This window comes from Oncorhynchus mykiss, chromosome 10 (assembly GCF_057628025.1).
Source record: "Oncorhynchus mykiss isolate SJ-2025 chromosome 10, ASM5762802v1, whole genome shotgun sequence".
In the NCBI taxonomy this organism is placed as follows: Eukaryota; Metazoa; Chordata; class Actinopteri; order Salmoniformes; family Salmonidae; genus Oncorhynchus; species Oncorhynchus mykiss.
Genome location: NC_143031.1, coordinates 21,125,316 through 21,147,415, shown reverse-complemented (window position 1 = coordinate 21,147,415; position 22,100 = coordinate 21,125,316). Strand labels below are relative to the sequence as shown.

Sequence of the window (22,100 nt, the reverse complement as noted above, 5' to 3'; positions counted from 1 at the left end):
TTTCACATTTCGTTACATTACAGCCTTATTCTAAAATTGATTAAATGTTTTTTGTCTCCCTCAGCAATCTACACACAATACCCCATAATGACAAAGAGAAAACATGTTTTTAGAAATGTTTGCAATGTATAAAAAACAGAAATACCATGTTTACACAAGTATTCAGATAGTTTGCTATGAGACTAGAAATTGAGCTCAGGTGCATCCTGTTTCCATTGATCATCCTTGAGATGTTTCTACAACTTGATTGGAGTCCACCTGTGGTGGATTCAATTGATTGGACATGATTTGGAAAAGGCAAACGCCTGTAAATATAAGGTCCCATTGACAGTGCATGTCAGAGCAAAAACCAAGCCATGAGGTCAAAGGAATTGTCCGTAGAGCTCAGAGACTGGATTGTGTTGCAGCACAGATCTGGGGAAGGGTACCAAAAAAGGTCTACAGCATTGAAGATCCCCAAGAACAGTGGCCTCCATCATTCTTAAATGGAAGAAGTTTAGAACCACCAAGACTCTTCCTAGAGCTCGCTGCCTGGCCAAACTGAGCAATAGGGGGAGAAGAGCCATGGTCAAGGAGGTGACCAAGAACCCGATGGTCACTCTTGACAGAGCTCTAGAGTTACTCTGTGGAAATGGGAGAACCTTCCAGAAGGACAAGCATCTCTGCAGCACTCCACCAATCAGGCCTTTATGGTAGAGTGGCCAGACGGCAGCCACTCCTCAGTAAAAGGCACATGATAGCCAGCTTGGAGTTTGACAAAAGGCACCTAAAGACTCTCAGACCATGAGAAACAAGATTCTCTGGTCTGATGAAACCAAGATTGAACTCTTTGGCCTGAATGCCAAGCGTCATGTCTAGAGAAAACCTGGCAGCACCCCTTAGGTGAAGCATGGTGGTGGCAGCATCATGCTGTGGGTGTGTTTTTCAGTGGCAGGGACTGGGATACTAGTCAGGATCAAGGCAAAGACGAACGGAGCAAAGTACATAGAGATCCTTGATGAAAACCTGCTCCAGAGCGAAGGTTGACCTTCCAACAGGACAATGACCCTAAGCACACAGCCAAGGCAACACAGGAGTGGCTTCGGGACAAGTCTCTGAATGTCCTTGAGTGGGCCAACTATAACCAGGACTTGAACCCGATCGAACATCTCTGGAAAAACCTGAAAATAGCTGTGCAGCAACGCTCCCCATCCAACCTCACAGAGCATGAGAGGAATGGGATAAACTCCCCAAATACAGGTGTACCAACTTTGTAGCGTCATACCCAAGAATACTCAAGGCTGTTATTGCTGCCAAAGGTGCTTGAACAAAGTACTGAGTAAAGGGTCTGAATACTTATGTAAATGTAATTTCTATTTTTTATTAATACATTTTCAAAAATTTCTACACCTCTTTTTGCTTTGTTATTATGGGGTATTGTGTGTAGATTGAGGGGAAAAACGATGTAATCAATTTTAGAATAGGGCTGCAACATAACACAATGTATAAAGAGTCAAGGGGTCTGAATACTTTCCAAATGCACTGTACAGTGGGGCAAAAAAGTATTTAGTCAGCCACCAATTGTGCAAGTTCTCCCACTTAAAAAGATGACAGGCCTGTAATTTTCATCATAGGTACACTTCAACTATGACAGACAAAATGAGGGAAATAAATCCAGAAAATCACATTGTAGGATTTTTTATGAATTTATTTGTACTATTTGTAGAATAATAGTGAAGACATCAAAACAATGAAATAACACATACAGAATAATTTAATAACCAAAAATGTGTAAGACAAATCAAAATATATTCTTAAAAGTAGCCACACTTTGCCTTGACAGCTTTGCACACTCTTGGCATTCTCTCAACCAGCTTCATGAGGTAGTCACCTGGAATGTATTTCAATTAAGGTGTGCCTCGTTAAAAGTTAATTTGTGGAATTACTTTCCTTCTTAATGCATTTGAGCCAATCAGTTGTGTTGTAACAAGGTAGGGGCGGTATACAGAAGATAGCCCTATTTGGTAAAAGACCAAGTCCATATTATGTCAAGAACAGCTCAAATAAGCAAAGAGAAACGACAGTCTATCATTACTTTAAAACACATCTACAGGATCGCCCCCCCCCCCCCCCCCCCCCCGCGGTTGAGATCATGTAGGCTAATGTGATTAGCATGAGGTTGTAAGTAACAATAATATTTCCCAGGACATAGACATATCTGACATGGGCAGAAGGCTTCAATTATTGTTAATCTAACTGCACTGTCTAATTTACAGTAGCTATTTCAGTGGCGGAATACCATGCTATTGTTTGAGGAGAGTGCACAGTTATGAACATAAATGTATTAATAAAACAATTAGGCACATTTGGACAGTCTTGATACATTTTGAACAGAAATGTAATGGTTCATTGAATCCAACTTTGCAAGTACACTGCTGCCATCTAGTGGCCAAAATCAATATTGCACCTAACCTGGAATAGTACATTATGGCCTTTCTCTTGCGTTTCAAAGATGAGGAAAAAAACATAATACGTTTTTTCATTTTTCATTTAGCTCTCATTTAGACCGCCACGTAAAAGGAATAACCAGAGTTACCTCTGCTGCAGAGGTTCATTAGTTACAAGCCTCAGAAATTGCAGACCGAATAAAAGCTTCAGAGTAACAAACACATCTCAACATCAACTGTTCCGAGGAGACGGCATGAAATCATGGTCAAATTGCTGCAAAGAAACTACTACTAAAGGACACCAATAAGAAGAAGAGACTTGCTTTGGCCAAAAAACACCAGCAATGGACATTAGACCGGTGGAAATCTGTCCTTTGGTCTGATGGGTGCAAATTTGAGATTTCTGGTTCCAACCGCCATGTCTTTGTGAGACGCAGAGTAGGTGGCTACCACAGAATTCTGCAGCGATACGCCATCCCATCTGGTTTGCACTTAGTGGGACTATCAATTGTTTTTCAACAGGACAATGACCCAAAACACACCTCCAGGCTGTGTAAGGGGTATTTGACCAAGGAGAGTGATTGAGTTCTGCATCGAATGACCTGGCCTCCACAATCACCCAACCTCAACCCAATTGAGATGGTATAGGATGAGTTGGACCACAGAGTGAAGGAAAAGCAGCCAACAAGTGCTCAGCATATGTGGAAACTCTTTCTCAAGACTGTTGGAAAAGCATTCCAGGTGAAGCTGATTGAGAGAATGACAAGTGTCCAAAGCTGTCATCATGGAAAAGGGTGGCTACTTTGAAGAAACTCAAATATATTTTGATTTGTTAAACACTTGTTTGACTACTACGCAATTCCATGTGTTATTTCATAGTTTTGATGTCTTCACTATTATTCTACAATGTAGAAAATAGTCCAAATAAATATTAAACCCCTTGAATGAGTAGGTGTGTCCAAACTTTTGACTGGTACTGTGTATGTATATATAAAAACGAATATATTAATATTCGTTTTTAATAGGCTACAGTAGGTCAGTGTCGGAATAGTGTACCCAATTGTAATACTTGAGTAAAAGTAAAGATACTTTAACAGAAAATGACTCAAGTAAAAGTCAGTAATACTACTTGAGTAAAAGTTAAAGTATTTGGTTATAAATATATTTAAGTATCAAAAGTAAATGAATTGCTAAAATATACTTCAGTATCAAAAGTACAGTGCCTTGCGAAAGTATTCGGCCCCCTTGAACTTTGTGACCTTTTGCCACATTTCAGGCTTCAAACAAAGATATAAAACTGTATTTTTTTGTGAAGAATCAACAACAAGTGGGACACAATCATGAAGTGGAATGACATTTATTGGATATTTCAAACTTTTTTAACAAATCAAAAACTGAAAAATTGGGCGTGCAAAATTTCTCAGCCTTAACCTTAAGTTAATACTTTGTAGTGCCACCCTTTGCTGCGATTACAGCTGTAAGTCGCTTGGGGTATGTCTCTATCAGTTTTGCACATCGAGAGACTGACATTTTTTCCCATTCCTCCTTGCAAAACAGCTCGAGCTCAGTGAGGTTGGATGGAGAGCATTTGTGAACAGCAGTTTTCAGTTCTTTCCACAGATTCTCGATTGGATTCAGGTCTGGACTTTGACTTGGCCATTCTAACACCTGGATATGTTTATTTTTGAACCATTCCATTGTAGATTTTGCTTTATGTTTTGGATCATTGTCTTGTTGGAAGACAAATCTCCGTCCCAGTCTCAGGTCTTTTGCAGACTCCATCAGGTTAACTTCCAGAATGGTCCTGTATTTGGCTCCATCCATCTTCCCATCAATTTTAACCATCTTCCCTGTCCCTGCTGAAGAAAAGCAGGCCCAAACCATGATGCTGCCACCACCATGTTTGACAGTGGGGATGGTGTGTTCAGCTGTGTTGCTTTTACGCCAAACATAACGTTTTGCATTGTTGCCAAAAAGTTCAATTTTGGTTTCATCTGACCAGAGCACCTTCTTCCACATGTTTGGTGTGTCTCCCAGGTGGCTTGTGGCAAACTTTAAACAACACTTTTTATGGATATCTTTAAGAAATGGCTTTCTTCTTGCCACTCTTCCATAAAGGCCAGATTTGTGCAATATACAACTGATTGTTGTCCTATGGACAGAGTCTCCCACCTCAGCTGTAGATCTCTGCAGTTCATCCAGAGTGATCATGGGCCTCTTGGCTGCATCTCTGATCAGTCTTCTCCTTGTATGAGCTGAAAGTTTAGAGGGACGGCCAGGTCTTGGGAGATTTGCAGTGGTCTGATACTCCTTCCATTTCAATATTATCGCTTGCACAGTGCTCCTTGGGATGTTTAAAGCTTGGGAAATCTTTTTGATTCCAAATCCGGCTTTAAACTTCTTCACAACAGTATCTCAGACCTGCCTGGTGTGTTCCTTGTTCTTCATGATGCTCTCTGCGCTTTTAACGGACCTCTGAGACTATCACAGTGCAGGTGCATTTATACAGAGACTTGATTACACACAGGTGGATTGTATTTATCATCATTAGTCATTTAGGTCAACATTGGATCATTCAGAGATCCTCACTGAACTTCTGGAGAGAGTTTGCTGCACTGAAAGTAAAGGGGCTGAATAATTTTGCACGGCCAATTTTTCAGTTTTTGATTTGTTAAAAAAGTTTGAAATATCCAATAAATGTCGTTACACTTCATGATTGTGTCCCACTGGTTGTTGATTCTTCACAAAAAAAATACAGTTTTATATCTTTATGTTTGAAGCCTGAAACGTGGCAAAAGGTCGCAAAGTTCAAGGGGGCCGAATACTTTCGCAAGGCACTGTATATAAAGCAAACCAGATGGCATACTTTTCTTGTTTTTATACATTTGTGGATAGCCTGGGGTACACTCAGACATCATTTATAAACAAAGCATGTTTGTTTAGTGAGTCTTCCAGATCAGAGGAAGACCAGGGATAAGTGCGTGAATAGGACCATTTTCCTGTCTAGCTAAGCATTCGAAATGTAACGAGTACTTTTAGGTGTCAGGGGAAATGTATGGAGTAAAAAGTACATCATTTTCTTTAGGAATGTAGTAGAGTAAAAGTAAAAGCAGTAAAAAATATAAATAGTAAAGTACAGATACCTCCAAAAACGACTTAAGTACTTTACACCACTGCAGTCGGCTACTAAATAAACTTTCCAGTGGTAAAGTGACTCACCCAATGATGAAGATGACTCCACAGGCTACTCACGGGTGATGGCCGATGCACTCATAGGAGGCAATATCTCAAGATGAGCTACTTCGAAAAACAGTGCTGCTGTTCTCTCAAAAAGGGAGTTTAGGGGAAAAAGTATATTGGTTCCAAAGAATGTGTTTTCTTTTCAGCAGTCGTTATTTGCTTTCCAAACTATTGTATTTTGAAAAGGTGCATTGAAGCTGTTCTGGCAGCTCGTGGTGGCCCAACAACCTATTAATAAGACACTTTATGTTGATATTAGTCTGCCTTTTTTATGGCGGTTTTGTAGCTGTGGCTTCTTCCTTGCTGAGCAGCCTTTCAGGTTATGTTAATATAGGACTCGTTTTACTGTGGATATAAATACTTTTGTACCAAGTTTCTTCCAGTATCTTCACAAGGTCCTTTGCTGTTTTTCTGGGATTGATTTGCACTTTTCGCACCAAAGTACGTTCATCTCTAGGAGACAGAACGCATCTCCTTCCTGAGTGGTATGACAGCTGCGTGGTCACAGTGTTTATACTTGCGTACTATTGTTTGCACATCAAAGAGGCACTGAGTTTGAAGGTAGACCTTGAAATACATCCACAGGTACACCTCCAATTGACTCAAATTATGTCAATTAGCCTATCAGAAGCGTCTAAAGCCATGACATCATTTTCTGGAATGTTCTAAGCTGTTTAAAGGCACAGTCAGCTTAGTGCATGTAAACTTTTGACCCACTGGAATTGTGATACAGTGAATTTTAAGTTAAATAACACATCTGTAAACAGTTGTTGGAAAAATTACTTGTGTCATGCACAACGTAGATGTCCTAACAGACTTGCCAAAACTATAGTTTCTTAACAAGAAATTTGTGGAGTGGTTGAAAAACGAGTTTTAATGACTCCAACCTAAATGTATGTAAACTTCCGACTTCAACTGTACATCTCATCCCATCCTCATTTCTTGTGCTGACAACAATAAATAATTAAGTACTCAAGAATGACTTTACTTGGTGGATGCAACTCAGACATACATTACTCAGAAGTGACCTGATCGATATCCCACTGGGCACAAACTGCTTAAATCAACATTGTTTCAATGTAATTTGTTAACGTATTGTGAAGTGGAATCTATGTGGAAAAAACATAGCATTTCTTTCGAGGGTAACATTTCAACCACAGGATTTCAACATAGAGAAACCTTGAATAAAACATGTTGAATTTGTACCTTTGAAACAACAACAGATCTTCAATGTAAAACCCACTATAAGAAAAAAACAATAGGCTGGGCAGCACCTCCTACAGTACTAGAGTTGATCAGTCTACAGCTTATGTTTTTTATTCTAGATAAAGAACTAGAACTAGATCTAGAACATTTTCTTTGGAAAAATGGACCGAAAATGTCTTTAGTATTTTACAAATAGAAAGATGAAAAAGTAAATTATCTACTCTGGACAAGTCCAGTCCTGGAATGTCTTAAAGTGATACTTTGGGATTTTATCTACAGTACTTCCCCAGAGTCAGATGAACTCGTGGATATCATGAAGGAAGTTGCTAACTACCTTCAAACTGCCCGCAGAGACATAAAAATGGTATCCACAAGTTCATCTGACTCTGAGGAAGTACTGTAGATAAAAAGGCCTCATTGCCAAAATAAAGTATCTCTTTAACAAAATGAAAAATAAATATTTAGGCCTACTTCATCCGGTGTCCAGAAAAATGGATTTGCGCAACATGCAAATATGTAACCATACTTTATCAATCATATATCATCAATGAGGCTATTTAGGCCTGTATAGCATTTGGGAAGTGATCAAGAGCTATTATTTAAATTCAGCCCAGGATTCAACTAAAAATAGACAATCTCCACAATTACTATAATAATCTGCACAGAATCTCAAACGGCATTGATCACTTGCACCATGTACTTTAATGTAATCAAGTGGAATTCAGGTAATTTGGTTGTGCTATTAAATGAAGCACAATGATAACACATTCAGTTGTTTCATAAATAAACTATTTTAGCTTTGTTGTGCTTTTAAATTGTTAAAAAAAGGAAGGTGACAAATAAACTAAATAAATGTGGTTGTGCTTTTAGATGGGAATTCAAACTTTTGGCTGTCTTTTTCAAAATGGTTTGGAAGCTCATTGATCAACATATCTAGCAAATACCCAATTCTCCATGTTGAAATGACAAAGTGGGCCCAGTGGGATGTGATCCCAAGTGCCTGGACAACATGGCAACAGATGTTGTTCATGTGACATGTTAAGATCAGTGTGTGAATCGAGTCCGAGGGTGGTCCGAGGGTGTGTTTTGGGGGAGGGGGAATGGATGAAATGGGGTTGCTGGGAAAAAAAAAATTCCAGAAACGTTCCCCAAATTCCCAGCTTTTTCAGCAATCCCGATTGGAAGATTACCGGGATCAGTTGGAGGATTTCCTCCCTGCTTATTCCCTCCTGATTCCAGAAATATTCCAACAGGAATTTATGGAAAACCAGGTAATTTTGGGAAAGAATTTTACACCCCTAGTCAGAGGTCAGCTGTGTGGTGAGGTCAGAGGGTCTAGTGGGTGTGGGTGTGGGTGCGGGGGCAGTGGGGGTCGTTGAAGTGGTATGGCTCATGGCGGTGCTGGGGGTGGTTGCAAAGGGAGGGGTGTTCGATGCCCTCTGTAGCCAGCTCCTCCTGCTTGTGAAGGCCTTCCAGCTTGACCAACAGCTCGCCGATGAAGGTCTGGCAGGGAGGGACACACAGTAGCATCATATAGCTAATGTTTTGTATTTTTCCCCTTCACATTAGATACTACATAGACAGAAATAAGAGGGGGAGACTGAAAATGGTGGACTCTGAAGCCTCAACCCCAGTCGCTCTAGGTTTGGTCTCTAGAACACCTGGATTTAAGCCCAGTCCTAGACTAAAAAGCATGTTCATTGGGACATTTTGGCTTAATCCATGTCTAGGAAACCAGCACTTAGTGTTCTTCAATCTTTTGTGATATTGATTTGAAACCAACATGTGTGTGTGTGTGTGTCTCAGTGGAGGCTGGTGGCAGGAGTTATAGGAGGATATGCTTATTGTAATGGCATAAAGGAACAGAGTCAATCATGTGGTTTCCATATGTTTGATGTGTTTAATACCATTCCCTCTATTCCATTCCAGGCATTACAATGAGCCCGTCCTCCTATAGCTCCTCCCACCAGCCTCGTGTGTGTGTGTGTGTGTGTGTGTGTGTGTGTGTGTGTGTGTGTGTGTGTGCCAAAGCAAGCCACTGTGGGCCCTGTCCTTTGTCAAAAGAGGTCCTGTAGCAGGGAACAGAGGGAAAGAGAAGAGAAAGGAGAGGGAGGAGAGAAGAGCGAGAGAAGGCCAGGACAGAAGGCCATTGTAGGGCATGTGGCGTGACAATCGAAGGTGTCAGACACCGCTGCCTCCTATTGGAGGCCAATACAGTGTGTGTGTGTGTGTGTGTGTGTGTGTGTGTGTGTGTACAGAGACTAAATAAAAATGTATGACTTAATATGCATCATTCTTCCATATCATTATAAATGATGGTAAAACATACCTCAGTGTTGTTGCTGCATGTCTGAAGGATCTCCTGATGATGAACAGAGTTTAGAGAAGAGAAATCATTGTATCAAAATTCCAGTAGTTAAATTCTGTGGCAAAGTCAGGTTGGTCTGAGTACATGTTCAGAACAACTTTGGGTGGGTGGGGCCTACCTGTAACTTTTTTACTCGCTCCTCATTGCTAGGTAGATCTATCAGGTCATCAATGTTTACCTCGTCTGGCATGTCTTCCCCCTGCAAAACACAAATACATTAAAAACACTCACGTATACTGTATACTATTAGAGTGGAAAAGCTTGTGCAAATCTCAATACATGACTTATGCAACAAAAGTTTGAGTCTGTATATATTAAGTTGAGCTTTGAGTCCTACTACATGTCATTTCCAAATGGAACAGTTGACAGAATTCATTCAGAGGGCTTATGGTTGGATAATAACAACACTGGCCATGTATCCAACTGGATCAGTTGCCTGGCAAGTCAGAACCGAGCTACAGACCAATAGAAGATCAGTCTCCTCTCTCTGTCATCTGAAGAATCACACTGCCTGCCTGGCACACATTCAACTTCTGGTGGGTTGGATTTTGAAGACAGTTCCTAAAATTATCGGACTGGTTCCCCTGTTGTTGGTGACGGTTATTGATCTACTGATCAAATGCTCAGCTGAGATCCGGCACAGGCCACCATGGTGCATTTGTCGCCCTATAGGGGTGAGTCTCCTGCTGTACACGGGTACTGTACTACAGTATATCAATGCAGTATTGTTACAAAGGGTGTATCCAAAATGGCACTCTATTCCCTACATAGCACACTACTTTTGACCATAGGGCTCTGGTCAAAAGTAGTGCACTACATACAGACTAGGGTGTCATTTCAGATGCAGACAAGAACTGGAAGCAGTATGTGTTCCCAAACTTTCCAGGAGAGCAGAACATCTAGCTAGTGATGTCACATGGCCAGCTGCAGTATGTTTACCCCCCTCAGGGATTATTAACCCCATCACCCATTAGCCCCACCCTGGGCCCTGGAGTACTCTCCCTTCTATGCACACGTCACCCATTAGCCCCACCCTTGGCCCTGGAGTACTCTCCCTTCTCTGCACATCTTCCTTCCTGTTTCTCATCCTTCATTCTTGTTCCATTCCCTTTTTCCAAGTGGCCATGTAAGGCAGTGAGTTAGCATTCCCCAGCCACCATGTCTCTGCAGTGGCTGAAAGCTACATCCGGAATGGCACGTTATTCCCTAGTGCACTACCCATAGAGCCCTGGTCAAAAGTAGTGCACTATATAGGGAATAGGGTGCCATTTTCGGATGGAGCCTAAGTCCACAGTGCACCTCCAACCTTCTCCAGTCCTTTAATGGACACTGTGCACTATCATAACATCCATATTGTATACACCTTTTATATAAATCTCATAGCACACGGAAGTCTGTTTAGCCCTGTTAAGGAGGACTACGCAGAAGAGTTGGTTTAGAAATGCCTCTGTAATTTCGACAGAGTGCAAGTTATTGTGTTGATATTGTTTGTGTCTCACAGGAGTGTTCATCTGTAATGTTAAGATCCATGTATCATGTACAGTGTCTTAACAGGCCTTTTCTACATGAATATCCAATTCAAAGCTTAAGCCTCTTTTTTTCTTAAAGTTAAGCCTTTTTCCCAATTCTATTGATTCAGGCAAAGGTGGAAGAGCAAAGTTCTCATTCTTAAAGGAAGGGAAACTTTCAGATAGTATTGCCTGATTAAAAAGTTTAAGAACTTGCCATATACCTAAAATCTCTTTACTATCTGAAACCTACTGCCTGAGCACATGCACAACACTTTAGCCTTGTTTACACTTTGCGCTAACATGCGAGTTTTATGATCGGATCGATATGATCCAATCAGTATCTGATCAAGGTATGTCACGTCTACCCATTGTATTAAAAAGTCTCTCTTACCCATCCACATTGTGACCGGATTAGCTAGTGTCTCCCTGTATGCAATTTATTTAACAGATATTCTTTCACAATAATATGAATGTATTTATTTTAGGACAATTACTGATGCCATAATTTAATGGTGCTACCTGAGGCCGTTATGAGTATGAGTAAATGGTTTGACCATCCAGATCTGTTTGATATGCAGATAATGTGTGCCTGAGTACCACCGGATGTTTTCAGGAAGATCTAAAAATGCTAATAATAATTCATTATTAAAAACGTTTATAGCGCATTTCATTAGACATAATCTCAAAGCACTTGTTAAGCAAAACTAAAAGTAATTGAAATATAAATTGACCCTACAACAATAGATAGATCAGCTAGATCAAGTATGTTTGAGTGCTTCTTGAAGCATAAACCGATCCGTGTATTTTAATTGTCTAGACCGTTTAATAAAAGTGTGGGCACAATCGGAATGAGGAAAAGTACAGGACACAGGTATAAACGGGGCTTTTGTGTGGCCCTTGTAATGGTCCAAGAGGGTACGACGGCACTTACCTTGCCTAAGTACAGCTCGTTCAAACAGTCGTCTATCCATTTCTCCACGTCTAGTCGCCTCTGTAGCTCTTTTCTGTTGTATTTCACAGTAACTCGAGCTTGTCTCTTCTGAAGGTTGCCTCCGTGTTCCGGAGACGTTCCCAAATCTGACGAGTGGACTTCATCTGCGTGCGTCCTTCCGACCCTGTTGGCTGCCATATCTGGTCTGACTGGTTCCCAAGCTAAATGGAGTTCGACTCCTTATGTCAATCCCAGCTCGCCCAGAGCGCCCTCCGTTGTCACGTGTTGCTGACTAAACTCTGAGGGTGACTTCCAGAGATTGTGACTTCCCACCCAACACATGACAATCTGTGATTGTCTGTAAACAATCCAATGATCAAAAGTATTGTAACGACCCTGGCGCGGAAATCGACTCGTGCCGCACAAGCATGCTTTTGCCGCACAGTCGATAGCGCGCCGGACCTCTGGCTCGAAGGTTCGAGACCTGCTCCCTGCTGTTTCATTACATTGGTTTCAGAAGTGATCGGACCTTGCATCTTTGACAGTGCGTGTGCTTGGCCAGTGAGCGCGTTCCTGTAAAACGTAGAGTCTCAAGCTAGCGCGAGGACGCTCTTTGGAGGGAGTAGTGTAACGACCCTGGGTTTTTTGCGGCACAGTTGTTAGCGCGCCGGGGCTCGAAGGTCGAGGGTGCGAGACCTGCTCCCTGCTGTTTCATTACAGTATGTTGGACATCATTGAACATCTCATTCCAAAATCATGGGCATTGATATGGAGTTGGTCCCCGCCTTTGCTGCTATCACAGCCTCCACCCTTCTGGGAAGGCTTTCCACTTATGGAACGCCGTTTGGGTCTTTGCGTGTCAAAAAGATACACGTCAAATAACACTATTTGACACGTCAAATAAGCTTCTTTACCAATCAGGACCTGAATATGACTCACGTCACACAATAATTTAACACGTTCATTAATTTTGTACGTAGTTATTACACATTGATTACAATCTCACTCGTATTTCATGTCACAACGATTCACCGATACGTATGCTATGAGTCATCGATTTTGACACTGATTATCACATTTTTTTATATCTATATATTTTATTAATGTCGTTTGAACTCCGCCCATGTTTATTAAAGGTCGTTTGGACTCCGCCCAAGTCTCAGGTACTGATGAAAGACGTTCACTCAACTTCTGTTCTTCCGAGGTAAAATTAGCTAGCTAGTTAACAATGGCAGCCCAATTTCTCGAAAATTGTAAATCTACCATCTCAGATTGCACCAGACTGCTGCTCACGGACAGAAGAGATGGACTTCAACCATCAATAGCCAGGTAACGTTAACTTAATGTTAGCTAGCTATCTAACATTAGGTGTTGAGGGTGAGGGGTGTAACAGCTGCAAAAAAAGTAACGACATAATATAACACTAACGGTACCTAACTACCAACGGCGTTAGCTAGCTAACGTTAGATCTGTCTGCCATTGATATTTAACTGAACTCAAGATAGCTAGCTAAAGTTAATTGTTCATAATCTAACGTTAATTATGGAATCTATAAAACGTTAACTAGTTACTGCTGTACAGTAACGTTAGCTAGCGATGTTGAATGAAAATACTTTTTTTAAAGCTAGTTTGTAGCTAAAGTACGTTAGTTAAAACTGCATCGGCTGTCTATGCATGGTTGTCTTCATAGGTCGGAGGCTCAGAGTTGGCACAGTTTAGACAAGAGAACACTTTAGGGGTTGTTAACTACATACAGATAAATTGTCACTGGACCCATCGGGTCTGCGGTCTATTTTTCAGGCTAGCGAACATGTTGCGGAGCCTTCGGTGGGCAAGCGGTCATTTGATTGATGAAGAGATGGCCAGCAATCTAATTGCTGTTGCAGAGAAGTTCCTACAACAGGCAAATGACATCCAACAACGGGAACATAACGAAGATGGCAAGTTGTTACATTTGTATCAATGTTTTTGTACAGCATGTGTGGCAAAGGCTGAGATTGTATCATTTTACTTGTCCTGTGTTAAGTCTCCTGTGTCAAGTCAATCAATGAACAAAAAAACATTTGGTTGGCCTATACTGCTGTTCCTAAATTCTATATGGTAATCTTATAGTCTTTTAACCTAAAGTTTTTAGGAGGGTATTTTGTAATTATCTATTGTAATTTTTATTTCAGTATCCTAACAAGTGCCTTTGGAGGGAAGGCAGTATCACATCACCAAGGAGCAGCTTGAGTTCCTCATATGACCATCAGACAAATGGCAGATGTTCTCAATGTGTCGCACTCTGTGGTCAAGCAGCGCATGAGGTAAGTTATCGTAATTGAATAAAGCAATTGCAACACAAGAGGGAGATCTCTAGATTTGATCACATTCCTGATTGATGTATCTTTTTGTTTTTAGTCATTTTCAGCTTTTCAGGTCCTACTCACTGTTGTCAGACACTCAGCTGGATGAGAGGATCAGCGAGCTGATATCAATGAAAACAGAATGGTGTCACTATAAGAGAAAAAAATGGTTTTGTAAAACAAATGTATCTTGTTTTTTAGGTTGAGGATTGTTATCCATGGTGCTGTGACTGGTTACAACAGACTTGTTGTGTTTCTGAAGGCCTCTGACAACAACAGGATTACCAGTCATAGAGTCATTCAAAGCAGCAATCACCAGCTACAGAGTACCATCCCGGGTGAGATGTGATCGGGTGGTGAAAACAACCTTATCTGTGCCTTTATGGAGCAGTTCAGGGGTGGCGAGAGGGGAAGTGCCCTCAGAGGAAGTAGCACTCACAACCAGAGGATAGAGCGGCTGTGGGGGAGGACGTCTGGCATGGAGTCTCCAACATTTACCATGACCTGTTCACCTTCTTGGAGACGGAGCAGATCATCGACATCAACAAAGAAGTGGACCTGTGGGCACTGCACTTTGTGTTCCTGCCACAGGTGAACAGAGATCTTGCTGTGTTTGCCAGTCAGTGGAACCGCCATGGGCTGAGGACTGACCAACGGCAGTCACCTCTGCAGTTGTTCATCTTGGGTTCCCTGGCAATGCAGATGGCCAATCTGACAGCAGTAAGGGATTTGTTCGCCCCAAATTCAACCACCACCTCAGCTCCCCCAACCACTGGCGCCACAGCTCTTTATTGGTCGGAATGGGTGATTGTGCCACAAATCCAGTTCACCATCAGCAACACACAGATGGAACTGTTGCGGACAATAATTCCATTGGAAGGCCCCAGAGGCAGCCTGGGAGTTGACAATCTACAGAGGGTTATGGCAGTTATATCTTCAGCGCCACTCATTCCTACTCCAACCTGACTTTCTACATACACCCCTGATACTCCCCTACTGGGATGAGGGATTGGACGCTATATCTTCAGCGCCAGTCGTTCCTTTGAATCAGTTCATTTTTATAAAAGTATTATAAAAGGTATAATAGTAACATTCCCCCTCTTTCACACACTGTATGATTTGGTCTCTAGAAAGGTACGATAGACATCTTCAACTCTAAACGGATGGGGACCAGAGTTTAGACACAGGTGGCCTTAACAAAAGTTAAGTACTTCCCCATTCCAGTACGATTCTGTTTGGCCATATTTGGAGAGAGTCAGGTACTGTTAAGATTGATGGTTATTGTATTTTGTTCTATGGCGCTTTAGCACAGCATTCCATCTGCTGACACAATATTTGTCTTCCACTCAGTACAACACTACCCAGGAGAGGCCTACTGCAAGCACTGGATTGGCGCCTTCAGAGCGTGCCTGCTGTGGGAGGACAACAAAACATTCTGAATGGACATTAAAACAACTTACATTTTTGTAATGCCCAAATGGGACTTTTATAAATTGTTAAAATAAATAATTGTGTGGAGAATGCCCTTTAGTTTAAAAAATAAACGTTGAAGATAGTGGTTCGCCCCGTTACATTTTTATATAATTGTGATTAACAGCAACCTATTACAGTTAGTAACATAATCAGAATCATAAAACACGGGACGAGATGTTAAAAACTGTCCATTGTGCCAATAGATGGAATGCACTCGCATGAGATTTGCCGTGATGTTGACAGAGTGGCATGGGAGGTTTATTTCTTAGACTGGGTTAAGATGTCAATTTTGGGACACATCCTCAGTAGTGTGCCTTCGAATCAGTGGGTGTTTCGGCCTTTAATCACTAAACACTCTCATCAAAGGTGGCCAGCTAAAGGGTGATCAAGCCTTAGCTTGTGTCCCATGCCCAATTTAGATGTCCCACGGGACTATGCAAGGCAGGGGCGTCCTCTTCCCTGAGCCAGTCCTACAGCTGACCGCATACCTCATATGCCCTCCTCAAATTGGAGGGATCTGAATTGGGTTCTCAGGTGGGGGTGGGGGGTCATGACGTTATAGCCCAGCAAGGGTCCTTCCGTTTGATCCAGATCCACTGGCTGCCTCTTTCAGCTGCTTGAGAAACTGCTCTGATGGTCTGCTGCAGAGCCTGTCCATGGATTCCAAGTTCTTTCAGCAACCTGATGGTGGAAGAAGCCACGAATCCTCTGCATCCCACTTCAACTGGCCAGACTTTTGCATTCCAGCCACGCTGAGTTGCGTCTGCTGCCAACTCTGTAACGCAGTTTCTTACGCTCGTAGGCCTCTTCAACAGAGTTTTCCCACGGGACTGTGAGCTCTATGATGTACACAGCCTTTCGTGAAGGGGACCAGAGTACCATATCTGGCCTAAGGTTGGTAGAAGCAATCTCAGGTGGAAAAATGAGTTGCTGGCCAATATCGACAAGCATCTTCCAGTCCCGGGCCATGGCTAGGTGTCCAGTTTCTGGCTTCGTAGGAGGATACTTGGGCCTTTTCTGTCCCTCCCGGATGAATGTTGTTGTTTTGACGGAATTGCTTGTTTTTGGAGGTAATGAATTGGTTGCACTCCTCTTGGTCTCAAGCGCTGCAGCCAGGCTCTTGAGGACCTGATTGTGCCTCCAGGTGTAGCGGCCTTGTGAGAGGCTGGTCTTGCAACCTGTCATTATATGCCTGAGAGTCGCTGGAGCTGGGCAGAGGGGGCAGGTCGAGTCCTCGCCATACCATTGATGTAGATTTTTTGGTGATGGAAGCACATCATAAACAGCTCTTATGATGAAGCTGATGTTGCTTGCCTCCATTTGCCAAAGCTCACTCCAGTTGATCTTTCTCCTCTCCAGGCCTTCCCACCGCGTCCATTGCCCTTGTTTAGCAAGAGAGACAGCCTTTGCACTTCTTGCAATCTCCTCCTGTCTGCGCACTTCCTCGACCACTAACATCTGCATTCAGATGTTGTTGCCTTATGGAACGTTGGTTTGCTTGCTGCCAGGCCAAAGCCTCCTCTTCCATGCTGGATATTCCCCACAATGTCTTGGTGTCTCAGGGCTGATGTTGCTTGCTGCACAGCCTTGGATGATGTCCATTTCCGTCCAGTTTGTAGGGGAGGTGCAGCCTTGCTAATGGTCTGGTCTTTGGAGTCCTTCAATGTCATCTGAAGTCTTACTTTAGAGCACTTGTACTCCTCCGTTAGACTTGTAAGAGGTAGTTCAAGGACCCCTTTGCCATAGAGGCCGATGTTACTCAAGCATCGTGGGACACCCAGCCATTTCTTCACGTATGAGGTAATGGTTCGTTCCATCTTCTCCACTGTTGTTATTGGGACCTCATAGACGGTGAGTGGCCACATTACCCGGGGGAGAAGTCCAAACTGTAGGCACCAAAGCTTGAGCCTCCCAGGCAGTAGGGTCTTATTGATGTTCTCAAGACCGTCGGCGATGTCCTGCCTTACTTGCTGCACTTGATCTTTATCCCGGAGGCTTTCGTTGTACCATCTACCCAGGCTCTTGATGGGTTGCTCAGACACCGTTGGTGTCGGGTCATCTCCAATGCAGAACCTCACATCTTTAAGCTGTCCCTTGACTATGGAGATGCTTCGAGATTTGCTTGGCTTGATTTTCATCCGGGCCCACTTGATGTTATCCTGCAGTTTTGCAAGTAGCAGCCTGGTGCATGCTGCAGTGGTGGTCAGTGTAGTCATGTCATCCATGTATGCTCGGATAGGTGGAAGACGGAGCCCTTCCTTAGTTCTCTCACCGCCGACCACCCATCTCGATGCCCTGATGATGACTTCCATGGCCATAGTGAAGGCCAGAGGATAAATTGTACAGCCTGCCATTATGCCTACTTCCAAGCGCTGCCATGTTGTTGTCAAGTCAGGTGTTGTGAAACACAATTGCAGGTCTTGGAAATAGGCCTTTACCAGTGTAGTGATGGGTTCTGGTACGTGGAAAATGTTGACGGATTCCCAGAGGAGTTCATGGGGAACTGAGCCAAAGGCATTGGCCAGGTCGAGGAAGATGACATAGAGGTCTCTCTTGTCCTTCTTAGCTGTTTGGATCTGGTGCCAATCATACTAGTATGTTCCAGGCAACCAGAGAAACCAGGAATGCCTGCTTTCTGTACAGATGTATCAATGTACTTGTTCCTTTCCAGATAAGTGGACAGCCTCTGTGCTATTATCCTGAAAGAGATCTTCCCTTCGACGTTGAGAAGGGAGATTGGTCGGAATTGACTGATGTCTGTCGCATCCTTCTCTTTCGGGATTAGCACACCACCAGCCCTTCGCCATGCCTTTGGTATTATTTCCTTCTGCCACACTATCCTCATGAGCCTCCAAAGAAAGCGTAGAACATCCGGGGCGTTCTTGTAGAGCTTGTATGGTACTCCATTAGGCCCAGGAGCCGAGGCCGCTCTAGCTCTTCGGACAACGTTCTCTACTTCCCTCCATTTTGGAGGGTCAGTGTCCAGATTGAATTCTGGTGGTTGAATAGGTGGGATGTCATGTGGGATGATTATCTGCTCATGCCTTTTCATGTCCTGGTGGACCTTTTCCAGATGTTCTTCCAGTTCAGGCTTTGGAGTTTTTAGGATTCCGCACTTTTCCTTTGCGAAGAGATCTTTGACAAACTTAAAGGGGTTTTTATAGAACCGTGTTCTTGAGTGTTCCTTCTTCCTACGAAGTTTCCTTAAGTTTTCCGCTCTTCGCAAGGTTGCCAGCCGACATTTAATGTCTGCTTGGAGTAGCATGAGACCTTCTCTCTCTGCATCAGAGGCCTTCTTCCACTGCTTTCTCAGCTGCCTTCTCTCTCTGACAAGTAGCTCTCCAGGAGCAGGGTTGGATGGAAAACCTACAGGAGGGTAGCTCTCCAGGAACAGGGTTGGAGAGCCTAGGACTAATGGATCTAGTTCTTGGATCAATGCATTTGAAATTCGATAAGTCACTACGAAGGTGCAGTTCCCAGAAGTGGAGCTGTCACTTAATGCAGTGGATGGGAAGCCTTATTTCATGTAGTTCTAATTAAATGATAATGGCTGAAGTTAATTTGTTCTTAATGTAGGACATCAAATGATCAGATTTGGATGAGTTGGCTGCAATATGGCAGCAGTACTTCAGTCAACATCAGCAAAGGATATTGGTTATTAGTGAAGTGTCAGTAAAGTGTTTCTAAAAAAACTAAACCTTTTTGAAGAAGGCTGTAACGTAATAAAATGTGGAAAAAGTCAAGGGGTCTGAATACATTCCGAATGCACTGTACAAACAAAACAGATGTAAGTAGATAAATGCTTAAATGTTGATGTGCAGTTACATTTTCCAACACTCAATTGCTACTGTAATTTAGTGCTACTAAATACAATTATGTATCGTAAAAATGTTTTTATGCAAAACCGAAATGTGGGGAATTCACAATACCGGAGGTCATGAATTCCCTAAAGGTATTGAAGGTGCTATGAAGAGGGAGCCTTAGTGTCACAGCACACGTGTTTGCCTCTGGGAACTTTTTCTTCTTCTGCTGCCCAGCGAGATGCCCTCGCGCTGTGTGGAGGAATTCGATGGTCGGGGTGTCCTCAAACCCCAGGGGTGGCACCACCGTTGCCCCAGTAGCAAACTCCAACACCATCGCCACTGTTAGAGGAGGACATTCTCTGTCTGAGGAGTACACAGTAAAACATTTAAAATACATATTTAAATCACAATTTACTATTTTACCTTGCACCTCAGCCAGCCAGTTGAACCAGTGGCAGATGGTGTCGTTCTCCAAACACCGCCGGTTGCCGCCAGGTATGGAATAGGTTACTTTAAACAGGTCTCTGGCAGTGGGAGGCTTTATGGAGTCCACAAAAAGTGCTCGGAAGCTGTCCGGGTGGTTCCCCAATGCTTCGAGTAGCCCAAGAGAGTTGAGATGTGTCCGGGTGGTTCCCCAATGCTTCGAGTAGCCCAAGAGAGTTGAGACGTGTCCGGGTGGTTCCCCAATGCTTCGAGTAGCCCAAGAGAGTTGAGACAATATTTGAACGTGTTATGGTGTAGAGACGGTATGTATATTTAAAATAAGTGTTAAGGACAATATAGTGATGTGTATTGATTTAGGGGGGGGGGGGGGGGGGGGACTGATTAAAAATACTTATGTTAGAGGAGGTAATGACAAGTACTTCACAGATTTATGACAGAGTTGACTTACTGCTCCAAGGCCACCTGCATGCTCAACATTCCCCCAGATGAATCCAAATGTAGAGGCCTTTAAGACAGACAGGAGGAGGCTAGTTCCCCTACAAAAAAAGGATTGTTGCCAAGACAATGGAGGACAGAGATGGTGTGGTTGAATTGGTGGATAGGATACTTTGATCTACCTCACAGGATACTCTAAAGATACTGAGATATGGAAACATTATTTAAATCTAATAAAAACGTATCCTAATATACAACAGGGAAATAGTCCATGATCTTTAAATCAGTAAAATAACCTACAGTAAGTCTATGTTTAATCACAAGATAGATTCACACCTAGCTTACTTACAAAGCTCGCACTGTGCATCGCATTCGCACTGTGTCCTCATGTACTACATGGAAATAGGGAAAATGTACATATCCTGTTCAGCTGCCGGATGGTAGGGTCAGCGATCAGGCAAACCCTCAGTTATCAACCTGCTTCTCCCGGTTTTCCGCCTTTGGACTCCAGCATTATTCCGTCTCCTGAACGATTGAAATCTGACATGTGAAAACGTTATACAAGTTACAATAATGACACTCAGCATAATCGATGCCGCCCATACTCGCGCACCCCACGGTAGCTGTTGCAATCATTAGCACGCTAACGTTACTAGGTAGTTGTGCCGGTTAAATGTTGACTTTTTCCAAGTAATACCTAACCTACCAGAATTAATCCTACCTTTACAACCACCCCAGGAGGATCGGGTGGTTCAAAGGTGGTTGCACTTGGCTGGCAAAATTTAAAAAGCAGTCTCATGTTTTCAAGGTTCGACATGACTTAGTCGTTTGTTGGTGATGATGAATGTTTTTCATATAGTGATTGGCCAATATTTGCATATAGTTTACATAGTGTTATTTGACATGTCAAATAGTGTTATTTAACGTGTATCTTTTTGACACGCAAAGCCCCAAACGGCATTCCATATCCACTAGATGTTGGAACATTGCTCTGCGGACTTGCTTCCATTCAGCCATGAGCATTAGTGAGTGTTAGTGTTCAAATACTGGAGAGTTGAGACCAAATCACGGACGCTGGACAGAGTGGATTTTACTGCTTGCGTCAGTTACTTGATGTGGAATAGAGTTCCATGTAGTCATGGCTCTATGTAGTACTGTGTGCCTCCCATAGTCTGTTCTGGACTTGGGGACCGTGAAGGGGCCTCTTGTGGCATGTCTTGTGGGTTATGTATGTGTGTCCGAGCTGTGTGCCAGTAGTTTAGACAGACAGCTTGGTGCATTCAACATGTCAATACCTCTCATAAATAAAATAAGTGATGAAGTAAATCTCTCCTCCACTTTCAGCCATGCATATTATTAATATTAGCTCTCTGTGTACATCCAAGGACCAGCTGTGCTACCCTGTTCTGAGCCAATTGCAATTTTCCTAAGTCCTTTATTGTGGCCCCTGACCACACGACTGAACAGTAGTCAAGGTGCGACAAAACTAGGGCCTGTAGGACCTGCCTTGTTGATAGATAGTGCTGTTAAGAAGGCAGAGCATCGCGTTATTATAGACCATGACAGTTTACAATCTAGGGTTACTCCAAGCAGTTGAGTCATCTCAACTTGCTCAATTTCCACATGATTTATTACAATATTTAGTTGAGGTTTAGGGTTTAGTAAGTGTTTTGTTCCAAATACAATGCTTTTAGTTAAAACAAATATTTAGGGATAACTTATTCCTTGCCACCCACTCTGAAACTAACTGCAGCTCTTTGTTGAGTGTTGCAGTCATTTCAGTCGCTGTAGTAGCTGACATGTATAGTGTTGAGTCATCCGCATACATAGACACTCTGGCTTTACTCAAAGTCAGTGGCATGTCGTTAGTAAAAATTGAAAAATACAAGGGACCTAAACAGCTACCCTGGGGAATTCC

At 42.7% G+C, this 22,100-nt stretch overlaps 1 protein-coding gene and 1 long non-coding RNA gene across 2 annotated transcripts; one reads left to right on the top strand and one right to left on the bottom strand.

Moving 5' to 3' along the window:
• Window positions 1-6,635: 6,635 nt before the first annotated feature.
• ppp1r14aa (protein phosphatase 1, regulatory (inhibitor) subunit 14Aa) lies at window positions 6,636-12,204 on the bottom strand. Its single transcript, XM_021617752.3, has 4 exons — window positions 11,683-12,204; window positions 9,359-9,439; window positions 9,202-9,234; window positions 6,636-8,375 (listed from the first exon to the last, which is right to left on the bottom strand). Exons 1-4 carry the CDS (start codon window positions 11,878-11,880, stop codon window positions 8,208-8,210), a joined length of 480 nt encoding a protein of 159 aa, XP_021473427.1. The 5' UTR covers window positions 11,881-12,204; the 3' UTR covers window positions 6,636-8,207.
• A 1,612-nt stretch (window positions 12,205-13,816) lies between these two features.
• Window positions 13,817-15,585, top strand: LOC149979961 (uncharacterized). Its single transcript, XR_016483612.1, has 2 exons — window positions 13,817-13,988; window positions 14,229-15,585. It is a non-coding gene; the product is annotated as an uncharacterized LOC149979961 (long non-coding RNA).
• Window positions 15,586-22,100: the final 6,515 nt, after the last annotated feature.